The sequence below is a fragment of the Pantherophis guttatus genome, chromosome 3, assembly GCF_059756535.1.
Source record: "Pantherophis guttatus breed Tessera chromosome 3, ASM5975653v1, whole genome shotgun sequence".
Taxonomy (NCBI): domain Eukaryota; kingdom Metazoa; phylum Chordata; class Lepidosauria; order Squamata; family Colubridae; genus Pantherophis; species Pantherophis guttatus.
The window spans coordinates 171,332,052-171,352,180 of record NC_142065.1 but is presented as its reverse complement, the minus strand read 5'-3'; the positions used below and the strand labels follow the sequence as shown (position 1 = coordinate 171,352,180).

Below are 20,129 nucleotides of genomic sequence, written 5' to 3'. Positions count from 1 at the left end.
GGTTTTAATGGGGTTTTTAAATTTTTGATTTTATTGATTCTGGATTTTAAATTGGGAACTTTTCAATTTTGTAGATCTGGGATTTTAAAATGGAAATGCCGATGATTTAATTTATTTTTAGTTTTTTCTTAACTTTTGTATTATATGTGTTTTAAGTTTGGCTGTTCACCGCCCTGAGTCCCCTTGGGGAGAAGGGCGGTATACAAGTTGAATAAATAAATAAATAAATAAATAAATAGCTAAGAGACAGCATCAGATTAACAATGGAGCCACCGAATCAAATTACCATTCCCTTGTGATCCCAAGGCCTGTTGACACAACCAGATTTTAGGGGACTTCCAGAAGGTCTGGAGAGATATATCCAATGTCATCTCAGGGGAATGATGTTCCATGGGGGAGAGAAGGCTTATCTCCTAGATCCTATCAGATATAACTCCTTAACAGATGGAGCATACCTCTACTGCCAGACCTGATAACAGATGTAATTGAGAAAAGATGGCCCTTCAAATAATCCAGCCACATGCTATGAAGGGCTTTAAAGATCACCTCCAGCACCTTGAATTGGATCCAGAAGCAAACTGGGAACCAATGCAGCTCATGGAGCAGAGGTGTAATGGGCTCTAGGGGCACACATAATTGCCCAAGCTGCTGCATTCTGTACTAGCTCAAGCTTCCAGATACTCTTCAAGGGCAGGCCCACATAGAGCATATGACAGATGTCCACCCAGGAGATAAACAGTGTATGAATCACCATGAGCAGAGCTCCCGAATTCAGGAATGGGTGCATCTGGTACAAAAGATGAAGCTATGCAAAGGCCCTCCTAGCCACAACTACCATCTGCTCTTTGAGCAGGAGTCCAGAAAGACCTTCAAATTGCTCACATTTGGTACCAAAGTGCAACCCCATCTAGGACCAAAGATGGCATAGTCCCAGAATCAGCAGACCCCAAAACCCAGAGCCATAGAGTCTTGCCAAAGTTCAGTTGAAGCTTGTTATTTCCAATTTAGACCCCCACCAACTGCAGGTGCAGGGATAAGATAGCATTGCTTAATTTGCCAGGGACAGAGATGTATAATTGAGTATTATCAGCATACTTTTTAAATTTCAAACATTTATATAGCCACTCATCTTACACCAAACTCTGAGTGTTAAACTATAACTGTTTGAAATACCAGAATGAGTTCCAAACAGAAATCTGAACCTAAAACCAAGTATTAGGTTCAATACCTTTTCAGTCAACCTATTATGGTGGAGATGGAGAATAAGTTGCTCTCCAGATACAGATAGTTCTTGTTAAACAATGGTAATTGGGATTTGAATTTCTGTTGTTAAGCAGAAATTCTGTTTCTGTTGTTAAGCAGAAAGGAGGAGAGCCTTCTCTGTGGAATGAATTGCCCCCGGACATACAAAGGATCCCCGACCTCCGCGCTTTCCGTTGTGCTCTGAAGACCCTATTATTCCAGCAAGCCGGTCTGACGGGATAAAGGATTTTAATTGGGTTTTGATAGGGATTTTAAATAACGATTTTAGCTGGGTGTTTTAAATCTGGCCAGTGATTGAATTATTTTAATAAGTTTTTAAATTTTTTGTCTTGTATACTGTTTTTACCATGGCTGTTCACTGCCCTGAGTCCTTCAGGAGAAGGGCGGTATATAAATATAATAAAAGTAAAGTAAAAGTAAAGTTAAGCAATGGAGTCATAAGGCAGAAGGTCACCTGACTGGGTCACTTAGTGATAGCAGTTCCAGCAGTCTGCTTTATAGTCATTAAGCAAATTACCTCAGGTCATTTGATGAGGAGCTCACTTAACTGTGACTTTTGACTTTCTGCTGGCTTCTTCATTGACTTTGCTTGTGGGAAGCCAATAGGGAAAGTTGAAAATCGTGATCACGTGACAGTGAGATGCTGCAATGATCAGAAATTTAGGCTGGTTGCTGAGTCCCCAACTTGAGATCCTGTGATTGTGGAGGCACTGTGATTCCTGGAACTTTTAGGAGTGGTCATAAGTACTGCTTATTAATTTGTCATAGGTTTGAATGGTCACTGAACTAGTGATTGTTAACTGTGAACCACTGGTATTATCATTTTTAACATTCCAGATACAATTTAGGCCATTTTCAGTTTCTAGAACAAATGGAATATATACTGAACAAATAGCTAAATAATACAATTTAGTTGTACCATTGCAATACAATTAAAATACAATATATTGTATAAAATATACAATACATTTCAAGTCTTGGCTATGTGCCCTAGTTTACTTCTAAGACAATTATGGTCTCCTGCTTGATATACAGCCATTCTTTTTACTTGGCTTGGACAGGACTTTTTCTTGGATCAGTGACCCGAGCTTCATTTTCTCTTCCATTTCTTTTAAGGAATCATTCAAAGCAATTGCTGTTATGTGTTGGAACATTCATACAATAACCTTGAAAATGCACCATCAGTTTTCAGGTCAGCTTGGTTTGAGCCCTGCTGGGCTTGTCATGCCACAAGGCATACGAACAGACTCTGCAATTTTTTTTGTTCCACAAATATATTAGCTTGGTCTGAAAATTAAATAAAATGTTAATTGGTGGGCTGAATTGAATAAAGTTGATTTTGTATGCAAGAATTTCTGCACAATTCATTTACAAATTACAGTAAGAACCAATAGTCATGGGACCGCTTTGCTCCCAATAATATCCTGCGTAGAATTAAGAAAAAAATATTCTCAGCAAGTTTCTGTAATGCTTTCACATTCTAAAATAAGCAAAGAGAGACTAAAGCAATTTAATCTCACAGCAAGAAAGAAAACCAGCTGTAAAAATCCAGAGCGTAATATGAATATCCCTACTGGCAAGTTTTAAATATAACAAAAAAGTTGCATTTAAAGTGTCTCATTTTCACTGAATATTGCAAATGCATATAATCCAGATCGACAGTCTTTTGCTAAGAAGATATGCATTCATTTCAAAAAATTATAATTCTATAAAACATAGTTTGAAGAGTGTCAAAACTTAAAACAGTAATTTTTTTCTTTATATTATTACAGGATCATAAAAAGAAACAAAATTATCCCTTTTCTTTTTAAATCATGTTTATAAAAATATCATGTACTCTAATATACTGTTTTTACAACTGACCATTGAATGGGTCAAATACAAACTATATTAGGATTTGTTTAACTAATCAAGAGACTGAATAAACTATGAATCTTTCTCATATTGAGGAACAGAAACAGGTTACCTGAATCTCATAAAGTGTGACAATCATTATCAGAGTTAATAACTTCAAAGCATGATGATAGACTGACTGGAACCTATTTTTGATGAGGATTTTTTTAATGGCAACATACTTTTTTTTAAAAAAAATTTGATTTATATGCCGCCCTTCTCCGAAGACTCAGGGCGGCTTACAATGTGCTCAGCAATAGCCTTCATCCTTTTGTATATTTATACAAAGTCAGCTTATTGCCCCCACAAACTGGGTCCTCATTTCACCTACCTTAGAAAGGATGGAAGGCTGAGTCAATCTTGAGCCTTGGCGAGATTCGAACCCTGCAGTAATTGCAGGCAGCTGGTCTTAATAAGCTTAATAACAGGGTGCCTTAAACCCCTGTACTACCAAGGCTCTTGGATATGGTAATGAGAGATGTAGTGGAAATCCTGTGAAACTGCTTATTCCACATCAAATTTGATTGCCCAAGAAGATTGTCTCTGCTTTTCCATGAAGTGTAGCAAGAGGGGACTCAGAAATGAACATTTTCTTCACTCCTGAGTTTTAGAAAGTTTTTAAAAATTTGGCTATTTAAAAGCAAGTTCAGGAATGGAGGAGCTGGTGGGTTGGTTAGGACTAAGGTGGCCAGTAATGTAGTTCTTTACTGTGTTATTAACTTAGAGACAAAAGGTTGATGCTACATAAATAAATAATAAATAAAACTGATCTTTAGGGTTGGACTGCAGAATTCTTTCATTCATGTGGCTTGTTGCATTGGTATTTTTTTCATACGAGGACTCAGAGTATTACTGGACTCTATGCCATTTACAACTTCCAAATGCCCATATTCAGTAAGAATATATTATAATCATTTAAATGGGAGGTGACTAAGGTGTGTGTGACTAGGGCCTCCCAATCCAGAAATGGATGCAACTGGTGCAAAAAATGAACCCATGCAAAGATCCATTTTCTTTAATAAATTGTATTGATTATAATTTTAATTTTTTTGAGACTTCCCTGAATGCCTGAATTTAATAACCAACAAGGTTTGTTACTTAGGGACTCCTTGGGAAGACCTTGGCATTACAATATTTACTGGTGCAGATGAAATCCATTTCTAGCTCTAGCATCCACTATGATGTTTTGGATTCTTCCATGTTTCATCTCGTGGCATGAAATTTGAAAGAAAAAGACACATGTGTTGACTTAATTGGAGGAAGGGAGGGGAGAGGGGAGAGAGAAACAGAGAGGGGAAAGTTCACCTGCTGTATGCTTCTCAATAATCATGATCATTGGATTAGTATTTGATGCTGAAGATAGCAAAAGCAGTTACACATACTTTTTTTTCCTCAACAAATTTGGAATGACTGAGCAGTATATGAAAATTATATCTAACCTTAATAGGGATATAAATATGGCATTGTTTATTCAATGATAATTGCAAAGATTATGCTTCCCTTCAAAATAGGCAAAATAACACTGATTTTTTTGTTATCTGTTCCTTCGTGATATATTTTTATTTAATGTCTGTTAAATAAAATTCTTGCCATTTTCTTCAAGTGCATCAAACTAAAACTCATAAACTCAAAACATTCATTATGCCACTTCCCCAAAAAATGGATCTGGCAGAAGCCTTTTGACTCAAAAGTTAAAGATCTAGCTCTGCCATGTTCAATAAAATCTTACTAGAAGCCAGGGCAAGAATGTGCAGAATATTTCTTTAAAACACTTTTAAAAGCCGAAATTAATTGAAAGGAGGAATATCAGATCAGATCCGGCTTATATTCATTTTACTCATCAATTTGTAATTTGTTTTTCAGTCTGAAATGAGTTACTTGGCTTGTCACGACAGATAATTTTATATTCATCTCTGTTAAACAAATTGTTATTTTCAACCCTGTTCGGTATACTCGCATTCTGTACACTGGAACAAAAAACAATTTTATGTGTCTCTTGGCCAAATAAAAGAAAACCTGGATGTAAACAAAAGAAAAGCAAACTTTTTATCATTGAAATTGCTTTGAAGGTTATGTTTTGCTATCTTGCTTTTGCATTACTCAATATCTGAGTCAATCATGATTCAGAAATAGCTAAGGATCAAGCATATATGGCCTGAGTTACTCATTACCTCACCATGAGATATACAGTACTAATCATAGCTATCTATTAGAAATCACAATGATGAATAGGAGTCATGATGTCACTGCAAAAATGCTATAAATTGTGTCAGTTGTGTCAGTTATATATGTCACGATGACTTTTGTGGGATGACAAAAGTAACAATGGTGTTACTCACTCCCACACCTACAAAGGCCTATGATACTAATATAATGCATGTGAATGAAATTGAAGACTCTGCTATCTTGATTGAACTTAACTTTCTGAACATACATGGCAGTGCAGGGTTTTTTTTAAAATAGCTAATTAACATGAGTCACATTTTAATTAATAGCACAAAAATAGACGTAGAAAAGATGAATGGTTAACCATATAATTTATCTCTAGGATTTGTCAACTGCATTGTATAATATACTGATACTGTTCCAAGAACTAACAAACCTTTATTTTACTTAAGCCTATGAATATTTTTCAAAATGAAAAAATCATTCCTTCATCTTAATTGATTTCTTACACCTGTTCAAAATATTCCCACATTTTTTAATATTAGAATATATTTACTAATATTAAGAGGAATTAAAAGTATCCAAAAAACCAAAGGGCTTTCTTTCATTGAAAGTGTTCAAGAAAATACTTCAGAGCTATTTGTTTTGGATGTTTTAATTTAGATTCTTGTTCTGAGCAGGGGTTGGAGTTTAAAATCTCAGTAATGATCTCTTCCAGATACACGGTTTTCCTATTTGCACTCTGCTGAAAATGGATCTAAAATATCAGTGATAATCCTTCCACAATCTTGAAATGGGAATTATTTTTTTTCTTTTAATTTATATTGTATTCTTGAAGTGTAGTGGCCAACGTTGTGAATTATCATAATTATTTCTTCAATGGAAGGAATCATTTTTCTTGTATGAATTCAAGAGAGATCGCAATTACTGTAAATCTCTCAAAGGCTAGGTCTGGATAGTATCCTTAATGGGACAACTGTCTGGAAGCTACTTATCTTGTTCTAAATTCCTTGGAAGAAAAGTCAAAGAGATAGGATAAGGAATTAATAAATGAATACTTTTTTTCTTTGCATTCAGAATCCAAGAAAAAAGTAAATCAACAGAGATTTTATCTGTAGAAAATATTCCCTAATGTTACTTCTATTTTGGGTACATCAAAGTCACAAGGATACTAGGTTTATTTTCTTCTTTTCAAAGTATACTTTTTAAAATTCTATAGCCACTTCAAAGGAAATCACAAAGCACCCCATCTTTTAAAAGAACACCTATAACAGCAATTTGGGCTACTGAAAATTACAGGATATGTGAAATATAATATGGCTCTTTCAGTGTATCATAGCTCTAGTGCTGTTGTAAATATTCTCAACTAAATTGCAACTCCATAAAGCAGCAATTTGAAGAAGAGACATTTAAAGTAACATTCTAAAGCTACCCAGGAGAAAAAGATTCCTTCCAATTATTTTTCAAATGCTTTGCATTCGCATACAAGAAATGTAATAATACAGATCCAGGTGTATAAAATATAACCCCTACTTTTAATTCTAGCTGGAGTAGAATATTTTCTGTTGAATGGAAATAACAGAATTCAGGCATCTTTCCCAATGGTTCAGTTGAAGCTCTGTTACCTGATACACAGTGAAGGAGTGATAAGAGTTCGGTCTATTGAAATGGTGTCTTAACCTGGCAGGGATAAACTAAAGGTGGTCATGATTGCTCAGGAAAGGGGGGAAAGGGAAAAAGGCAGCCTTAAGGTCTCGTTGACCAGATTAAATTAATTTACACAGGCATCATAATATGATCCTTTCTTAAAAATAGGGTTTTGAAATATAATCACAAATACTATACAAACGGTATAGTATGGACAGTGGTGGGATTCAATTTTTTTAACAACAGGTTCTGTGGGCGTGGCTTAGTTGGGGGTGTGGCTTGGCAATCATGTGACTGGGTGGGCATGGTTAGCTGGTCACATGACTGTGTATGCATGGCTAGCTGGTCATGTGACTGTGTAGGCGTGGCTAGCTGGTCATGTGACTGGGTGGGCGTGGGTATGTGCATAGGGACTACTCAGAAGGCTGAAAAAAAGTCATTTCTGACTGGGCCTCGCACTTTTGACCGGTCCTCACACTTATGACCATCCTCACATTTATGCCCGTGCAGCTTTCTTAACAACCATGTCACTCATTTCACAACTGCTTCTCTTCACCATGGTGACAAGATAGGGCAAAAACGTAAAATGTGAGGACAGTCATAAGTTTGAGGACTGGTCAAAAGTGCGAGGACCAGTCAAAAATAACTTTTTCAGCCCTCTGAGTAGTCCATATGCACAAAAGGACTACCCAGAGGGCTGAAAAAAGTGATTTCTGACAGGTCCTCGCACTTTTGACCGGTCTTCGCACTTATGACTGGTCATCATTTATGCCCATTGTAGCATTCTTAACAACCATGTCACTCATTTCACAACTGCTTCTCTTCACCATGGTGACAAGATAGGGCAAAAACGTAAAATGTGAGGACAGTCGTAAATTCGAGGACTGGTCAAAAGTGCGAGGACCAGTCAGAAATAACTTTTTCAGCCCTCTGAGTAGTCCATATGCATAAAAGGATACAGCAATAGAGAGGGATGAAGGAAGGGAAGGGAAATTAGAGTAGGAGGGAGGGTAAGAGAGGGAGGAAGAGAGGAGGAGAAGGAGAAAGGAAGAGGAAGTAGGGAGGAGAAGAAGAGGGGGAGGAAGAGAAAGTAAGAAGGAAAGAAAAGAGAGAGGTGGTAGGTTTGAGGAGAAAGATTGCTGTACAATAAAAAAGATGAAAGGGAAGAAAGCCAACCCCAAACAAATATAAAGATATTAAGATAAAAGAATGAATTGTTAAACTTTAAAGAATAAAAGAGAACAAATATGAATAAATAACAATAATTAGAAACACACATACAAACATACAATGTATTTTCTTTGAACAGAGTATTTGGCCGGTTCACAAATTTAAACAGTGTTTAGTCATTTCAATTAAATTTACAATTTCTATATTTCCTTTTTGCCATATTTATTCCTCATCTATTTTTGTAAAAAACCAATATTACCCTTCTTCCTCATCTCTAATCTTAATCAAATTCAATTTTTCCCTTCTATTCTATATTATACCCCTTCCCATTGTCATCTATTTTTATATCCATCCTCACATTGGTTAATTATGTAATATTAGTTGTTTAATATAAATTCAACATTTTAATATAAATCAATTAGTTATATAACTACCTTTTTTGTATATTAATAAATATGAACATGAATATTCCAATTATTTCCATGCAATCCAATTTCTTACAAATCAATTAATTATATTTACCAATAATAATAAACCAAATAATTTCCCCCATATATTCCTCCAAACCACAACTTAACCATTTCTGCTTTCAGAAATATACAATTAATAGTATCTCAATTATTACAATTCCCTAGTTAAATAGAGCTTTTTTTCTTTTGTGTTTTAAAATCTTGAACTCTCCTCTTTTTCCCTAAATTTCCCATTGTTTGCACCTACCTTTTTTGGTGACGAAAAGGAAAAGAAATCTGCCTGCCTAATTTTCCAACGTTGCAGCAACAGCAAAGCCAACAGCCTGCTTTACTTTCAGTTTCGTTTTTCAGCATAGCTAGGGGGAAAAAAAATCTCTCCAGCAAGCACCAGAGCCCTGAGCAAAACAGCTGAGACCAAATCAGCTGAGAGTCGGGAGCTGATCTAAGCAAGGGCTAATTAGCCTATGCTGAAGCTCCACGGGCCAATAAAATTACAAAAAAACACCGAACCCTTTGTTAAATTGCTGGCTCGCCCGCCCCTTGCCCACCACTATTTATTGGCAATAAATAGTGGTGCGGAGGGACGGGGCAAGCCAGCAATTTAACAAACGGTTCGGCTGCACCACTGGCTATAGGGCGGCCCTTTGAAGCCCCGCGGCAAGAATTTGAACAATTTTTTTTCCTCTAGCCATCAGCTGGGACTCCGGAGGCAGCAATAGATTGGGAGTGGGCGGGGTAAGCGAACGGCTGGCGATCCAACAGAGCAGAGAGTGAGGGTGAGTGAAGGCATGGAAGCTGCTTTCTCCATCCTGCTCTCTTGCGTCCAGAGCTGGTGGGGAACCACGTGGCAGCCCACGTGGATCCCAGGCAGCGGAACTCAGGCTAGGGAAGGGGTGGGCAATTGCGGCTCTTTACAACCTGTGGTCTTCAACTCCCAGAATTCCTGAGACAGCCAAGCTGTCTCAGGAATTCTGGAAATTGAAGTCCACAGGTTGTAAAAGAGCCACAATTGCCTACCCCTGGCTACGGTAGGCTGGCGCCACGCGGGTGGGAGGCAAGGGGTGGGCGAGCCAGCAATTTAACAAACGGTTCGGTGTGCTGCGGGGCCAATAAATTACAAAAAAACACCGAACCGTTTGTTAAATTGCTGGCTCGCTCGCCCCATTTATTGGCAATAAATAGTAGTGCGGAGGGGCAGGGCAAGGGGCGGGGTGAGCCAGCAATTTAACAAAGAGTTCGGCGAAACCCCGTAGAGCCCCCAGAATCCCACCACTGGGTATGGAAATATTTATTTTATTTTATCTCTGATTTTGCACCGATTCCAAATATAGGCCCATGATGGTGAATCTACGGCACGCGTGCCAGAGGTGGCACAGAGAGCCCTTTCGTGGACACACGCGCCATCACCAGCTGCTCTTCTGATTTCCGGCATGCATGTGCGCCAGTGGAGGGTCGCGCTGGATCGGGCGAACCAGTAGCAGTGATAGCAGGAGGCTCCACCCACCACCCGGACGCTTCTGCGCATGTGCAGAAGTGTTGCACGTGCACGTGTGTGCATGCACGCCCATGAGCGAACGGGTAGCAATGGGTTTTGAAACCCACCCCTGATGTGCGCACTGGCCAGCACTGGAGCACCAGAAAATGGCCTAAAAACGGCCTGAAAAATGCCCCAAAAGCCAGGCCATTTCCAGGCCATTTTTGGGGCCAAAAAACGGCCTGAACATGGTAAAAAAATTGGCCAAGAAACAGGCATGTGCATGCCAGCCAGCTGGTCTTTGGGTTTACAGTGCTCTGGCGTGTGCACATGAACGCACATGCACACACATTCCAGTTTGGGCACTCGGTGCTGAAAAGATTCACCATCACTGATATAGGCTCTGAGAAGGCAAGATTCTTCTATCTTCATTTGCCTTGTACTTTGGAAAGACTGAAGAATGAAGCATATATGACTGCTAATAGTATATGGTAGCTACAATTTTAGTTAACAATTACTTTAATCAGAAGCACAACTGTGCAGTGGGGGTAGAGAAATAGCTAGGTGATCACATTACGCGCGAGAGAATTTTCTTTGTTTAGTAATCATCCCATAAAACCTACCTATTTTTGTTCTGCCCCAGCTACAGACCCCAAAGAACGCAGCACACAGAAAGTCCATACAAACCTTAGTTTACTAAATAAGGACTACTAATGAGTTTGCCTTAGTAGTTGTTCGAACACAAGTACAGTTTAAATCAGTCTTTTCTGAACAAGGGCTGTTAATATTAATATAACTTCATTAACAGCTGACAAGAATCCAAAGAATAATAACTCAATTCTGAAGCACAGTATTTCAGATAACCGTAATCTTACTGTGGTTGGTAGAGTGCCCGAAGCAATTTGCAGAAAAACTGAGAAGAAAGGAGCAAGAGCTGATCAGATGTTTTCTGGAATCAAGCACAAAGGAATATGAACGAAGTTGTTTCCTGCAAATTGCCTCAGTCGTCACCCTTCCTTAAATAGACTAGGGGAGTGGCCAATTAGCCCCAAGCCTTACTCTCAAGGAGACCGCCTCCTGAGGAGCCACTCCTGCCTTTTGGCAGCTCTGCACGCTCCTCCTCTTCTTCCTCTTCACTTATCGGAGCTTCTGGAGGCTCTGAAGGCCCTGGCTGAATCCCCGCCTCTGGCACCACATCTTCTCCAGCCTCCTCATTGTCTGACTCGAGTACCAGCTGCACAGGCTGCTGGAGCATCACCACACCAGCCTCCTCGCTGTCTGAATCAGCTACTAGCTGCACAGGCGGCTGACGGGCCACAACAATTTTGTAAACAGGAATGTTACAAAAAATGTCTCCAACTAATGCAAGAGGGAGATGTGTTCCTTCTAATTTTCCTAACTATGAAGAAATAATTAGTGATGGGAGAGTTTTAGAAAGCACGATAACCTATTCTTCCATTTATTAATTCTATAGCAAATGAAGACATGATCCAGGTAAAATTTTTGGACTAAAAATGGCAATCAGCGAGTCACATTAATTAAAATTAGTATCTGAATTAGTATTCAGATAAACAGATGAGTATTTATTTAGAAATAAATTCTAATGAATTCAAAAGGGTATATTTTATAATTTCAGATCTCAGAGTTCCATTTATGGCAAGAGAACTACAGATATTTTTGTTTTTCTGTAGCCAAACTGCACTGACTCTCTTTTATAAAGATTTTAAGTTGTACTCTTTCCACATCCAAACACATTCTTGAAAGGTTTAACAGGACACCCATGTTTCAGGAACCCAAAACTGTTACCTTATTAGTTGTTTTCTTTCCAGATACAGGGAAAAGGACTGCCCAGTTGAAGATGTTTTTACAAGTGATTGTCATATCAGAAAATACATTTAAAAACAAAGTAAAACAATATATGATGTGTGTATTACACGAATATGGAACACTTATTTCTGCGTGATTTTCCATTCAGGTTAACATGAAGATTTTATTTCTATGATTAGCTTTGATTTATAACCATATTTTGTGGGGCTGGAGGGAGGTTCCTGCTGCACTTATATTTGTGATCTAGCGGGAAAAACAGGCAACTAAGGAAAAGAATTTTAATATCTGATAGGCTTTTTTTCCCCCCATTTAACTTTTTATTTGTTTATCAAAGTATAAAATACAAAGGAAAAAAGCATGAAAAAGTAAGGAGAGAGGGACGGAAAAAGAAGGGATGTAGTGTAGCGGGAGATAAAAAGAAAAAGATACCAACTTCCAATTCTCTTTAGCACAGTAGAAAGTAACAACATTACAACCACAACTTTTTGCTTTTACACAACAGTATGTACAAGCCATTTCTATAACAATAAGCCTGTCTAGTTAACAAAAACAAAATGTCATGTTTTTTCTCATTGTAAGCACAAAATCCGGAAGCAATTTCAAAATAGAGACAAAATTAAATATATTCTCTTCTTTAGATAAAAGAATCAGTTTAACCATCTTTGCTTTTCTTTGCTGTGCGGGATAATATATCATTCATTCTCATATTTTCAAATCTAGTCAATAATATTTTACAAACTTTGGAATATTATTCAACATGACTTTAAAAACCTGAGGACAGGTGTTTACATACATAGTAATTTTATACATACAAAACTAAATTAAAGCTTTCTATCAGTACATATATCACACTTTTAAAAGTTCATCCTTATTAATTAAAACATTTAGGCACTCCCTCCCTCTATTTTCATAGAATAGAGTCTTTTTCTTCTCAGGAGAGTCTATCAGATCTCTTTTCTTGAAAAAATTCTCAGGTTCTGATAGGCTTTTAGTCTAATTGGTTTCTGTACAGCAGTAATGGAGGATTGAATTGAAAGTATTGAAATGTTTATCTATGGTGACTTTTTCACTGATATAGTAATTAAGTTCTAATTGAGTATTTTAAGCCTTTTTCAGGCTGATCCAAATCTTCCTAAAACCATTCTTTAAGATTCCCAGTGAGCTTTTTAAACAAGTGAGCCATCTTGTTCTTAGAATATTTTTGTTTTCAGAGTCTTGGTCTTTGTAATCCAATTCAATCTGTCTAGTAAAAATGCCCACTCATATAAAGGAAAGCACTGCTCTTCTGTGCGGAGTAGAAGAATATTTAGAGGGCATTTGTCAGAGGGCTCTAATTTTAATGGACCCACCTAATTTTTAGACGTATCTCTCTGGTACAGCATCAATGACTTGTTACATGACCTCTTCCCAGGCCAGGCAAATAGTCCTTGCTGGCAATGCTTCTCTGTTGAGTATTGAGGCACCATACGCTTGCTTGTTGAACCTTTCATTTGCTTTAGTCTCTTTTTTTTACTCTTTCTGATTCTTCTTCCTTTATACTTTTCTTTTAATTTATTTATTCCTAGTAATGACCCAACTCACCCTTAATATTTCATATGAGTTGCTTACAAATAGATTCCAGTAACTCAACCCAGCTCTAGCTAATGCTTGCTTGTCTATTGCATTGTATCATGAATAAGTCCTTTTATTTTTTCTCCAAGCCAAGCCAAGCCAATTTTCTGCCACTGACAGGGCTTTGGTACTCTATTCACTTCTAACTGAAAACTACACGCTGGAGTTACCTATAATCACATGAATTATGATGAAGAAATCCTCATTGGGGGCCTTTGGGAACAGATAATAACTAAGAAACACAGATTTGAGAAACACAGTTTTAGATTCTTACAGTATTTGACAGTGTTGGTTCACAGTTGTTGAATTTAAATGACTTCATACCAGTCTTTTCTCTGCCATTGTCTTTCCATTTACACCCAAGCTTATGCTTTTTAAAAAATGAATAAATAGCAGCATGTGTTTATCCATAGTAGACAGGAAAAATTCCAAATGAATCTCTTCAGGTCTTCTGTAACTTTAATTAAATGTTTACTGATTGCAGACTCTATTTTATTGTCTCTTGTTGGGAGCTGAGATGGACCTAGTAACTAGCATTTTGGCACTGTCTGGTAATCACCCCATAAAATAATTTGCCCGATTACTCCTTATTAACAATTTTTATAAATGCACATTTATGCCTTTTTATTTTTTGTTTTAAATAATAATTAAAACTACTTTGTCAGATAAAAATGAAATGCAAAATCTAGTAAAACTGTCTATTGTCAGCATCTGTTATAACAGGTGATAAACTTTACAGATATAAGACATTACATGTGGCATCTTAATATTATTTCTTCAGGAAAAAGCAGGTGTTCCATTTCTAACACAATTGGCAGTACATACATTTCTACCTTACTGGTCTTATCTTCCATTTTTTACAGTGCTGAATCAATCAATTATATTTGAAGTGATATTATTCCTAGAAGTGTTGTTTTAAAAATCCAAATAAAGACATATTTAATTGCTGCTAAAGACACTTTACATTTTTATTCCCTTCCCATTACTTTTGGTTTTGGTCATTTCCCCTAAATTTAATTTCTCCATAATCTAATCATCACTATTATCATCTGCATAGGTAAACATGGTAATAAATAATATCATGAGTAAAAAATACTTATTTTTATAATGTGACTCATAACAGAAGTCAACATTCAATGAATTTATTTTTCAAAACAAGAAGAGCAGCAGGTAGAAGAGTAAAAATATTTAAAATTATTGTACATCATTGATTTTCAAATCATATTTATATTATGCAGAACCCAATATATTTTGCATTCAGTCCTTGGATTTTCCTTGGCAGTTGTACCTAGTTGTGAGTGCACTAGTAAAATTTTTCATCTAAAATCCTGTACTTATTAGTATATAAATGTAATTGCTTCCCATATTTAGTTAAGTACTCATTATATTCATTACATTACATTACATTATATAAAGCAAATTGCATAAATATACAATCAATGGTTATGTATCTAGAATAGAATAGAATTCTTTATTGGCCAAGTGTGATTGGACACAAAAGAAATTTGTCTTGGTGCATATGCTCTCAGTGTACAGAAAAGAAAAGATACATTCATCAAGAATTATAATTCTTTGTCTTTTAGAAATGCTACAATAAGATAAGAATAACACAAACATAATAGTCTTAAAGATATGTACACACCTGCTTCTTAGAGTTCTCTTATCTGTAGAGGATACTTTTATTTACCTCTTTCCTAGTTAATGAATGGTACTAAACATCAACATATTAAAAAGAGTCAGTTTTGTAAGGTTTTTTTATTATGACCATTATCTGACTTTTATTTTGATTTTCAGATTTTACTCTCTTGTGTCCTCCTTGGATGCAGGAGTCTTAATTCCACCAAAAGAAAGTTCCTAGGTAGGCTATGGGAAGATAGGCCATAACTTTTGGTAAAATATTGTAGTTGATTGATAAAGAGTATGCAGAACCCAGGTTCAATGAATTGCTTCTCCAGAGAAAGCTGAGAAAAATATCTGCAAAAATGACAAACTCTTCCTAGTTGCAATAAACAATACTAAATTGTATACTTTATAACTTCTAAAGATATGCTTCAGCTTCCCTTGAACTATTTCTGGACGGTGATGGTTGGTCAATAGAAAGCAATTTTATTAATTAATAATGATTATCACCAGATATTGACTGTCATCCTGTGCAGCAGCCATTCATTAAGGGTAGACTTCAGATTTACTTGAAAAACAAATATCTTTAGGTAACCTGGTTGCACCAGATAAATAGGGCAGCTTTCTGCCAATTTCATCTAATGAGATAAATAATTTTATTCATTTATCTGTATCCTGCACTTATTATTTTTACAAATAAGGCAGTGAACATATCCAACATACCAGGGATGAAATGTAAAATTTGTTACTACCGGTTCTGTGGGTGTGGCTTTGTGGTGGTGGGGGGGTAATGTGACTGGGTGGGCATGGCCAACTTTAAAAAAAAAAAAACTTTTCAAAGCATTTCTTCTAATGCTTTGAAAAGCCTCTCTGCCGATCAGAGAACTCAGCTGGGATCGTCAGAGACTTTTCAAAGCATTTTTTTTACCATCTCTTTGGCCAAGAGGTTGCAGAAAAAAATGCTTTGAAAAGCCTCTGATGATCCCAGCTGAGCCACACGATCATCAGAGGCTTTTTTTATTATTTTTAAAAGCATTTTTTCATCAGAAGAGGTTGTAGAAAAAATGCTTTTAAAAGTAAAAAAAAAGCCTCTGATGATCGTGCAGCTCAGGTGAGCATGGTGGGGGGAGGGGCGCGCAGGGATTTTTGCTACCGGTTCTCCGAACCACCACCCACCATCACTACCGGATCAGGCGATCCAGTCCGAACTGCGAGCATTTCACCCCTGCAACATACCTTCCTTCTCCTATTTTCCCCACAACAACCCTGTGAATTGAGTTGGCCCAAGAGAGAGTTACTGGCCCAAGGTCACACAGCTGGTTTTTCATGGCTAAATTGGGATTTGAACTCACAGTCTTCTCTTTCTAGCCTGGTGCTTTAACCACTAGATTAAACTGGCTCTCAATAATCCATTCTTTTTATTTGAATGACAACACTTATGTATTATTGAAATACATTGGCTCCAAAATATAGTCACATTTTATTTTTTAAAAGGCCTGTTCTTACAAATTGTCTCAGAAATGGTATATATTCTTTGAAGGCAGAAAGGCAGAAATTTGCCATCTATTGCCTATTAAATAAGATTTTTATCTGTGTAGCATTTGCATTTCACTCATTAGAATTCTTTTCTAATCAATGACTCATAAACAATATGGTACTTATTGAAGTAGAAATAAAATCATATCCATAAATGAAATAATAGAGATTAAACTATATAAATACTGACCTTGTTTCTTTCAACCCTTCTTTCTGAATTACTTCCAATATTTGCTTTGCAGTCATTGGTGAATTGGGATGCTTTTCCAGTGCCTAAAAAAAAAAAAATATGCAAAAGAAAGTATAGTTATCAATTTACAGTTAATTATTGTGGTATTATGTATTTAATAGAGTTTTTTTTAAAAAAAAATGAAAAGCTCTACATTTTCTGTTAACTATAACATGTTATAACGTAGCTTATAGCAGAGTTAGAATGTTAAATCTATTTATATCAATTATTATTATCTAATTAAATCTAAATAATTAAATTAAATTAATATTAATTCAAATATTAAATATTATTTAACAATTTATTCTCATATCACTGTATCATTTTCTTTTTCATTATTTATTCTATTGTTCCTTTATACTGTATATCAGGGGAAACATCTTAGTGGATTACATAGAAAGATTCTTCACACAGTAGAGAATAAAATATGAATTTTATGTACAAGTACAATATATGATTTATATTAATTATATTTATAACAAAATATATATTATAAATTCAAAAAATATCTATATTTATATATTTTATATAAATATAAAATATTTATATTTTGTTTATTTCTATATATGAGTAAAAATAGTTCAGTCCTGAACTATGCATTCAGGACATACAACATACATTTATTTATATGTTGGTCTTCATTATTTCTCATTCAACATTTGAGGGAGGGAGGGAGGGAGGAAGGAAGGAAGGAAGCCCTGTGCACCCTTCCTGGTCCATGCCATCAGTCCCTTCACACCACCAACTTGTGCTTTTTATTTTAGATCCTGAAGTCGTTTTAACGTATTTTAGTGACAGAATGTGAAATAAAGTAGCAGGCAGTGGTGAGCTGGAGCCTGCTCCTACCAGATCACAAGAACCAATTGTTAAATTTTCTAGAATTTTGCAGATTGATTGAAAGCAAAGCCGACTTAAGTAAGATTATTATGAGAGCTGAGAGCAGGGCATCAGTCGCCTAATGGTGAGGCAACAACAATTGAGCCAGCAGAACCAGTTGTTAAAGATTTATTAGCTACCACCGGATATAGGGAATACATAGGATTTCTGACATGGATCATGCTCACTACTACCTACCTGAGTCCCTGATTATGCTTCTTGATTAACTAATTTAACAAAAGATTTCCCCAAATTTATGGTACTTAAGAGATGCTGGGTGCAAAGTTTGAAGTAGCTTGAGAATTCATGGGCCTCACCCAAATCACTGAGGGTCTAACTCACAGTGGGGGTTATATGTTGTATATATGTTTGTCTTTGGACAGAGATGTGATCTGAAGTTGAGGGATGTTACAGCACTTCTCATAGATTGATCATTCTAATTGCTTTTTAAACACTCCCTTTGACAGGAAGGTAGGATCCATTTGATTCCTTTGCTCCAGGAACCCGAAAGACTCCAAGAGTTCAGAGGGCACTTCTGAAGCTTCTGAAGATAAGATACAGAGTTCAACTGGGGTTTTAGTCACTTCTTGCGATGAGTGAGCAGAGGCAGACTTGGATCAGATTGTTTCTGATGCCTCTACACATAGTTTCTGGAAGATTCTCAAAGGAACTTTTGGGAGATGAAACAGCACGTATCTAGAGTATCCTTGGAAGAAGTCAAAGAAAGAACCTTACCAAATACAAGAGGCTACATTGAGGTCTGCTTCATGACAAAAGCAGCAAAATATAGTTATTTTTCCATCTATGGATTGCCATAGATGGACTTTCTGTGCATGAGTTCCGAAGACCTTTCTTTCCTCCTTCAACATCCCACCATTGTCAAGACAACTTGTAAGCCTCTCTTGAGTGATTGCTTTTGATTGTTGAACTAAGTGTGACATGATGTTTTATTATATTGACTTATGTTTTAATGTTTGTATTTGCTGATTTTATTCTTTGTGTATGTATCCTGAGATGCATATTGATTGGACAGCTATATTATATAAATAAACAAACTTTGTCCATGAACCTATATTTAATATTAATGCATTCAAACTACATACACGCTCTGTATGAGAAGAGCAAATTTAACTGAGGCTTGCAAAGTACATTCTCATAATGGATCATAAATCATTAATGATTTAGTAATGTAATTATTGGACTGCTAATATATCCAGTGTTACTAATACAAAGTAACATGAGCAAAGTGATATTCATATAATTTTAAATTACATGTTTTGGATTCTAAGGATCTGATAGTCAGTCTGTAGTGTCTTTTTCTTTTTTTAAAAAAACCCTGCAATTTACTGTAAAATGCTTCACTTGAAAATCTGAATAATTATTGTTCCCACCTCCTTGAGCAGGGAAAACATGTTTTTTTCTTCCACAGAGAAGGAGCAAAAGATCTTTCATTCTTTCTCCGACTCCTTTTTGCATGAAGAGAGGACTGCAGGATAGTGAGGATTCAGGGGTAAGTCATCTTATCTTTGAGCTCATCTCAAAACATGAATTTGTCTTACTACTCTTAAGGTAGATAAACATATAGATTTCTCTCAGCTTATTTTGGTAAAAATGAAAATATCTGTAATTTAAGAAATGTAATCCTTAGCAGTGATGCTTTGTCTGAAGAAGATGTACCTGAGATGGAAACATTGACAAAGTGTTCATAGATACTAAAGGAAACTACAGGTAGTTCTCAATTTACAACAATTCGCTAAGTGTCCGTTCAAAGTTACAAGGGTACTGAAAAAAGTGACTTATGACCATTTTCACACTTATGACAATCGCAGCCTCCCCATGATCACATGACTTACATCCAAATGCTTGACAACTGACTCACATTTATGACCGTTGCAATGTCCCTGGGTCATGTGATTACCTTTTGCAACCTTCTGACAAACTAAGTCAATGAGGAAACCAAATGCTTTTCGCCATGCCCTCAAGACCCTGATGTTCCAACAGGCAGGGCTAAACATATGAACATGTGAATGATTTTTTAAATGTTATCTAATTCTGAGTTTTATTTAATTGACCAAACTAAGTAATAATTTTAATTAGCAATTTTATTATGTTTGTGTGCCTATATTTTTCTTGACTGTACACCGCCTTGAGTCCTACGGGAGAAAGGCGGTATAGAAATATAATAAATAAATAAATAAATGAATAAATGAATAAATAAATAAATAAATAAATAAATAAATAAATAAATAATTCACTTAACAACCATGTTACTAATTTAACAACTGCAGTGATTCACTTAACAAATGCAGCAAGAAGTCATAAAATGGGGCATAACTCACTTAACAAA

General features: G+C 36.2%; 1 protein-coding gene across 2 annotated transcripts in view; it reads right to left on the bottom strand.

Annotated features, from left to right (window-relative positions):
- ASXL3 (ASXL transcriptional regulator 3) overlaps positions 1-20,129 on the bottom strand; it is a 112,318-nt gene that overhangs the window by 72,227 nt on the left and 19,962 nt on the right. For both annotated transcript variants that reach the window (XM_034429683.3, XM_087890518.1), the window contains exon 2: positions 16,868-16,950. In XM_034429683.3, coding sequence (XP_034285574.2) covers positions 16,868-16,950 — 83 coding nt within the window. The remainder of the gene's footprint in view (positions 1-16,867; positions 16,951-20,129) is intronic.